The sequence below is a fragment of the Entelurus aequoreus genome, linkage group LG06 (assembly GCF_033978785.1).
Source record: "Entelurus aequoreus isolate RoL-2023_Sb linkage group LG06, RoL_Eaeq_v1.1, whole genome shotgun sequence".
NCBI classification, from domain to species: domain Eukaryota; kingdom Metazoa; phylum Chordata; class Actinopteri; order Syngnathiformes; family Syngnathidae; genus Entelurus; species Entelurus aequoreus.
The window spans coordinates 83,634,941-83,642,838 of NC_084736.1; the positions used below are offsets into that span (position 1 = coordinate 83,634,941).

The window sequence follows — 7,898 nt, forward strand, 5'->3', positions numbered from 1 at the left end:
TTTTTTAAGTTTTTCTCTTCTTTTTTTCGGTTGAATTTTGAATTTTAAAGAGTTAAATTGAAGATGAACTATGTTTCAAAATGTAATTGTAATTTTTTTCGTGTTTTCTCCTCTTTTAAACTGTTCAATTAAGTGTAAATATCATTCATTATTAATAATAACATAGAGTTAAAGGTAAATTGAGCAAATTGGCTATTTCTGGCATTTTATTTAAGTGTGTATCAAACTGGTAGCCCTTCGCATTAATCACTACCCAAGAAGTAGCTCTTTGTTTCAAAAAGGTTGCTGACCCCTGTTTTAAACCTTTCAACCAACAGTTGTGTTGAACCTCCACTATGGACTGATTGAGCTCAATGCAAGATATCATTCATGGTCATTTTAAATGTCATTTTTTTGACTCGCAGATCCAAAAAATCGTGAACAAGAAGTTGCGGGAACGTTACACGCACAGGCAGAAGGAGATCGCAGATGAAAACCATAACCACCACAATGAGCGCATGCTGTTTCACGGTACGCACACTTGCCCTTAAAATCTCTTCTTGTCCTTTGCTTTTTTACATTCAATCCAAAGTATGTTGAACTTGTGTGCTGCAGATTCATACAGCAATCATGCCCGGCCTTGAGTTTCACAAGAAACCTTTAAAAAATAGCCTGTCCGCCATCCTTTCCTTATCAGAATTCAGGATGCTTTATTATTGTCCATTCTTAACATGTGCAAGACATGTAAGAACTGAAATTACATTTCGGGCACAGTCCCACTAAGAGCAGACATACGTTACAGCAGGGGTGTCCAAACTTTTTCCACTGAGGGCCGCACACTGACAAATCAAAGCAAGCGGGGGCCATTTTGATATTTTTTATTTCAAAAACCAATACAATATATGTATAAAAAATATACATTTAGGCCTCCACTCAGGCTTGATCCTGGGGACCCCACAGGGTTTTGGTCAAAAAAATATAAAAAATGTGTCATTATTCAGTATTATTATTTTTATTATTATTCAAGTCAACATTAGGTCTATCTGTCAATATAACGTTTTTAAAGATTAAAGTTGTATGCTCTTTTTGTCAAAGGAAACCCATTTTTTTAAATGGAAAAAATACAAAATATGCAATATTTTCACCCAATAAAATTTTTAAGTGGAATATTTGAGATTATATAATAATTGGAGCCTTAAAAAGGTCAATAACTCCTAACACCATTGATTTTAATTCATTATTATTTTTTAAGCAATGACACTTAAAAACAAATCACACTAAAATTATTGGGGATCCAAAAGGGTCCTACTCATTAAAGTGTTAAAAAATAAATGATAATTTTTTTTACTGTTTACTTTTAACACAATAATTTCGAGATCCACTTCAGATCTATCCGTCAATTATAAGTTTTATTGTTGTTTATGTTTTTTGTTTGTTCGTTTGAGACCCTTCTTTAAAAAAAAATAGCTCAGTTTTTTATATGGCAAACACAAATATGCAACATTTTCCCCAAAAAATATCTGAAAGTGGATTATCTAATGTGACGTAATTGGAGCCTTGAATAGGTCAATAATTCATAATGACATTGATTTTGATTCATTATTATTTTTTAAAGAAATAAACAGCCTGCATGGCAGCTTTGTTTTATTAGAGTAAACATTGCAACATTTTCTTGTTACATTTCACCTGTTTGCTCTTTTATAACACTTTTTATGTTTTTAATTTTTTTCAATCGTATTTTTAAAATGTGCCGTGGGGTCGTTAAAAAATTACCTGCAGGCCGCAAATGGCCCCCGGGCCGCACTTTGGACACCCCTGCGTTATAGGGAGACAAGAACAGGACTGAGGTGTGTGTGTTTGTGTATATGCCCATTGTCTTGAGTGTAGTGGTGTTGTGTCCATAGTTCTGGGGCCGTTCTGCATGCAATGCAAGCAAAGTTCGACTTCCAGCTGTCGTTGAGGAGGGAGGGAGGTCAAAAGCGTCCATCTTTGAGAGTCCTCGGGGTATGTTTACAGAACAGCCTGCTCCTGTTGTTGCAGCGTCAAGGCCATTCGAGGGAGTGGAATCGTAGATTAGGATTTTAGTTTTTCCGCGAGCAGACATTACAATGGCTTGTCTGTTCTATTCGTCCATGTTGGCTCTCATATCCAATTTTTCCCTTTCAACAAGCGTCTCCATGATGTGATCCATCTTGCAATTCAGTTCAGAAATCGCCCCAGACTGTGATCCCACAGCCCGGCCCACTCCTTCCATTGCGACGAACAGCCTTTGGGCTCCTTGAGTGGCTGCCATCGTCTTACGAATTTGACAATACACCAGAGCAATGCCCAGCCCAATCAGCAGGTGCCCCGCGATCACGGTTCCAAATAGGTAGATGTCTTCCACGTCCTCGATGGAAAGGACTGGGAGGCACATGATTCTCCATTTGTCCCAGGAATCTCTCACGTACCCCCGCAGCAATGGTTCCATCAGGGCAGCCAGGCTCCCCAGAACCTTTTTTCCCTGTCCAAAAGATTTTGTCAATTGAGTCGAGAGTCAAGCTAATCAATTCCATGTCTGATGTGTAGATTTGGAGGACAGCGCAAAGAAATGAGTTGTCATCTAAATATCTATTGTGTATCAGCTGGTAATGTTTCCACCCTCAGGTTCCCCATTCATCAACGCCATCATACACAAGGGCTTTGACGAGCGTCACGCCTACATAGGAGGAATGTTCGGGGCAGGTATCTACTTCGCGGAGAACTCCTCCAAGAGCAACCAGTACGTCTATGGCATCGGCGGAGGCACAGGCTGTCCGACACACAAAGACCGGTCCTGCTACCTGTGCCACAGGTGAGCTCGACTACTCTTGAAGCGCTTTAAAAATATCAATGGAAAGGTTCTGTCGTCCAACTCTTTTCTTGTTATTTGCAGGCAGATGTTGTTTTGCAGGGTGACCCTGGGAAAGTCCTTCTTACAGTTCAGCGCTATGAAGATGGCCCACGCTCCGCCAGGACACCACTCCGTGATCGGGCGACCCAGCGTGAACGGCTTGGCCTACGCCGAGTATGTCATCTACCGAGGAGAGCAGGTACATTTTCTACTCACAAATTACAAGTAGGGATGTCCGATAATATCGGGCGGCCGATAAATGCTTTAAAATGTAATATCGGAAATTATCGGTTTCTAAAAGTATAATGTATGACGTTTTAAAACGCCGCTGTGTACACGGACGTAGGGAGAGGTACAGAGTGCCAATAAACCTTAAAGGCATTTCCTTTACGTGCCGGTCCAATCACATATCTACCGGCTGTTCTCATCACGAATTAATGCAAGGCATACTTGGTCAACAGCCATACAGGTCACACTGAGGGTGGCCGTATAAACAACTTTAACACTGTTACAAATATGCGCCACACTGTGAACCCACACCAAACAAGAATGACAAACACATTTCGGAAGAACATCCGCACCGTAACACAACATAAACACAACAGAACAAATACCCAGAATCCCTTGCAGATGCTTGTTTTCATTCAGAAAAATCTACCTCTCTCGCGGGATGACAAGGAGAAAAAGAATTAGCCCACTCTTTGAGCTTCATCTGTTGCACAAATAGACTAATAGTCTGGACTGAGTGAAGCTGTTTTATTTACGTTTTGAGCCTTTTTTCCCCATGCACTTTAAAGGATGGCTGTGTTTTCTACTAGTCTAGACTGAAGCAGTTGTATTAATGTTCATGCACTTTAAAGGATGGCTGGGTTATCTACTAGTCTAGACTGAAGCAGTTGTATTAATGTTCATGCACTTTAAAGGATGGCTGTGTTATCTACTAGTCTAGACTGAAGCAGTTTTATTAATGTTCATGCACTTTAAAAGGATGGCTGGGTTATCTACTAGTCTAGACTGAAGCAATTTTTTATTTTTGTGCCTTTTTTGTTTTTATTTGCACATTTTTGTTACTCATACGAATACGTTAAGAACAGAGCAGGTTGAGCCCAGTTTCTAGTATACTATGGACTGAAGCTGTGTGCCTTCATTAGGGCCCGCATGGCCCATTGTAAAAGGAATCCCTGTGGGAGTCCTTTTACAATGGGACAGAAGGACCCTATTGAAATTGTGAGGTTTTATTATTATTATTATTATTATTATTATTCTTTATTCTTCCGCCGCCTCTTTGAGGTGTAATTTGACCCCTTTAACATGCTTCAAAACTCACCATATTTGACACACATCAGGACCTGCGAAAAAACCTAGCCCCAAAACTCAAAATTGTGCTCTAGCGCCCCCCTAGGAAAAAACACAGACAAAACTGCCTGTAACTTCCACTAGGAAGGTCGGAGAGACATGAAACAAAAACCTCTATGTAGGTCTGACTTAGACCTAGATTTCATACACTGACATCTTTCAGCAAAAATCAACAGGAAGTTGGAAATCACCCCTTCAAAACAAAAGTTTCATAAAAACACTCATTTTTGCCTCCTTGAGCTGTAATTTGACCCCCTTGAAATACTTCAAAACTCACCAAACTTTACACACACATCAGGACTGGTGGAAATTGCGATCTAATAAAAAAAACCGAACCTCAAAATTGCGCTCTAGCGCCCCCTAGGAATAAAACACAGACAAAACTGCTCCTCGGAGGAAAACACAGAGAAAACTGGTTGTAACTTCCGGTAGGAACGTCTTAGAGACATGAAACAAAAACCTCTATGTAGGTCTCACTTAGACCTACATTTCATAGGACACTAAGGACTAACACTGGACAAAAGTATTGGGACTCTAAGGACTAACACTGGACAAAAGTATTGGGACACTAAGGACTACCACTGGACAAAAGTATTGGGACACTAAGGACTAACACTGGACAAAAGTATTGGGACACTAAAGGACTACCACTGGACAAAAGTATTGGGACACTATGGACTAACACTGGACAAAAGTATTGGGACACTAAGGACTAACACTGGACAAAAGTATTGGGACAGTAAGGACTACCACTGGACAAAAGTATTGGGACAGTAAGGACTACCACTGGACAAAAGTATTGGGGCACTAAGGACTAACACTGGACAAAAGTATTGGGACGCTAAGGACTACCACTGGACAAAAGTATTGGGACACTAAGGACTACCACTGGACAAAAGTATTGGGACACTAAGGACTAACACTGGACAAAAGTATTGGGACAATAAGGACTAACACTGGACAAAAGTATTGGGACACTAAGGACTAACACTGGACAAAAGTATTGGGATACTAAGTACTAACACTGGACAAAAGTATTGGGACAGTAAGGACTAACACTGGACAAAAGTATTGGGACACTAAGGACTACCACTGGACAAAAGTATTGGGACACTAAGGACTAACACTGGACAAAAGTATTGGGACACTAAGGACTACCACAGTAGACAAAAGTTTTTGGACACTTAGGACTAGCACCAGCCAAATATGCGGGCCCAACCAACGCTGCTTGCAGCTTTAATTGTTTTTGTAGCTGTTGTTTTGAGGCATGTTTTTAAAAAAAAAAAAGCACTTTGTGACTTCAATAATAAATATGGCAGTGCCATGTTGGCACTTTTTTCCATAACTTGAGTTGATTTATTTTGGAAAAAGCGGGGCATCACAACAAAATTAGGCATCATTTTAATTCCAGTGTTAATTCCACGACTGTATATATTGGTATCGGTAATTAAGAGTTGGACAATATCGGAATATCGGCAAAAAAGCCATTATCGGACATCCCTAATTACAAGCACAGAAAATGAACAATATCCCAATTGATGTTTTTCCTCTGTGATTCCCTCAGGCCTACCCAGAGTACATCATAACATACCAGATCTTAAAACCAGAGAGTGTGGCCCAGTCTGCTGCAGCCGCTGAACAGAAGTCCTAGTCACTCACCACAACTAAATGCTATCATTTTGTCCTTTGTATAGACCATGCATAAGGAGGCGTATTGGTATTTTTCCAGTTTCCCCCCCGGTGGACTCCATGGTGACCAGTGCTTTGTGAGCAGATATGCTGTATAATTCTCTTCTACTCGTCTCTCTCCCATCCTTGTGCATTTAGCCGCATGCTAACACACGAGCATGTGAGGCCCAGTAGGGTGAGTGGGTGACTTACCCTATTTTTCCGAGTATAAGTCGCACCCCCGGCCAAACTATGAAAAAAAAACTGCGACTTATAGTCCGAAAAATACGGTATATTGGTAGTTTACCACGCATAAAGACTATGGAGAATGACCAACCTCTCATATATTTACACGTACTGTTTTAAATATGTGGACTATGAATGCAGCCATATCTGTGCTCGTACTGTACAGAGGATTCAAGGTGAACACTATCAAAAAGCTCATTCTGTAATATTGACTGAATTTTAAGGACAACACTGCTGACAGTTTTCAGTGCTTTTGGTTCTGTTGCATGTGCTGTATGGAAGGCGGAGATACTTTTGTTATGGCATTACAATATAGTCCTGTTAGAGCAGGGGTCACCAACCTTTTTGAAAGCAAGAGCTACTTCTTGGGTAGTGATTAATGCGGAGGGCTACCAGTTTGATACACACTTCAATAAATTGCCAGAAATAGCCAATTTGCTCAATTTACCTTTAACTCTATGTTATTATTAATAATTAATGATATTTACACTTAATTGAATGGTTTAAAAGAGGAGGAAACACAAAAAAATGACAATTACATTTTAAAACATAGTTTATCTTCAATTTCGACTCTTTAAAATTCAAAATTCAACCGAAAAAAAGAAGAGAAAAACTAGCTAATTCGAATCTTTTTGAAAAAATTAAAAAATAATAATTTATAGAACATCATTAGTAATTTTTCCTGATTAAGATTAATTTTAGAATTTTGATGACATGTTTTAAATAGGTTAAAATCCAATCTGCACTTTGTTAGAATATAAAACAAATTGGACCAAGCTATATTTCTAACAAAGACAAATCATTATTTCTTCTAGATTTTCCAGAACAAAACTTTTTCAAAGAAATTCAAAAGACTTTGAAATAAGATTTAAATTTGATTCTACAGATTTTCTAGATTTGCCAGAATAATATTTTTTGAATTTTAATCATAAGTTTGAAGAAATATTTCACAAATATTCTTCGTCGAAAAAACAGAAGCTAAAATGAAGAATTAAATTAAAATTTATTTATTATTCTTTACAATAAAAAATTAATTTACTTGAACATTGGTTTAAATTGTCAGGAAAGAAGAGGAAGGAATTTAAAAGCTAAAAAGGTATATGTGTTTAAAAATCCTAAAATCATTTTAAGGTTGTATTTTTTCTCTAAAATTGTCTTTCTGAAAGTTATAAGAAGCAAAGTAAAAAAATAATGAATTTATTTAAACAAGTGAAGACCAAGTCTTTCAAATATTTTCTTGGATTTTCAAATTCTATTTGAGTTTTGTCTCTCTTACAATTAAAAATGTCGAGCAAAGCGAGACCAGCTTGCTAGTAAATAAATAAAATTTTAAAAAAATAGAGGCAGCTCACTGGTAAGTGCTGCTATTTGAGCTATTTTTAGAACAGGCCAGCGGGCTACTCATCTGGTCCTTACGGGCTACCTGGTGCCCGCGAACACCGCGTTGGTGACCCCTGTGTTCGAGTATGCTCAGTAACACAGCTTGGTTGCAATGTCAAACCTGGTAATAGCACACACATATGGATGCTGTACATGGAAAGCATTATGTATGATCGACTATCTTAGCGTTGAAACATGCTTGTGATGATAGCCAGTGAACTCATCAAAGCATCCTGCTCTCACCGTCTTTGCAAATACATCCCATGCAGAAGGATTTGCACTTTTACATAGATACCTATTTAAGTTATTTGAATTGAAAAAACATTTTCAGGAAAAAAAAAATGTGTACAGGTTGTGTAAATGGTTGTTTATAACTTGCTGTTTAACAGTGTCTTAA

The 7,898-nt window shown here is 38.4% G+C and overlaps 1 protein-coding gene across 2 annotated transcripts in view; it reads left to right on the forward strand.

The window, feature by feature from the left end:
- The window catches only part of LOC133652665 (poly [ADP-ribose] polymerase tankyrase-1-like), a 43,158-nt gene that overhangs the window by 35,152 nt on the left and 108 nt on the right, over nt 1-7,898 (forward strand). For both annotated transcript variants that reach the window (XM_062051661.1, XM_062051662.1), the window contains 4 exons: nt 405-510; nt 2,626-2,812; nt 2,894-3,050; nt 5,772-7,898. The exon at nt 5,772-7,898 is cut by the window's right edge and continues 108 nt beyond it. In XM_062051661.1, coding sequence (XP_061907645.1) covers nt 405-510; nt 2,626-2,812; nt 2,894-3,050; nt 5,772-5,858 — 537 coding nt within the window. In that variant the 3' untranslated portion in view covers nt 5,859-7,898. The remainder of the gene's footprint in view (nt 1-404; nt 511-2,625; nt 2,813-2,893; nt 3,051-5,771) is intronic.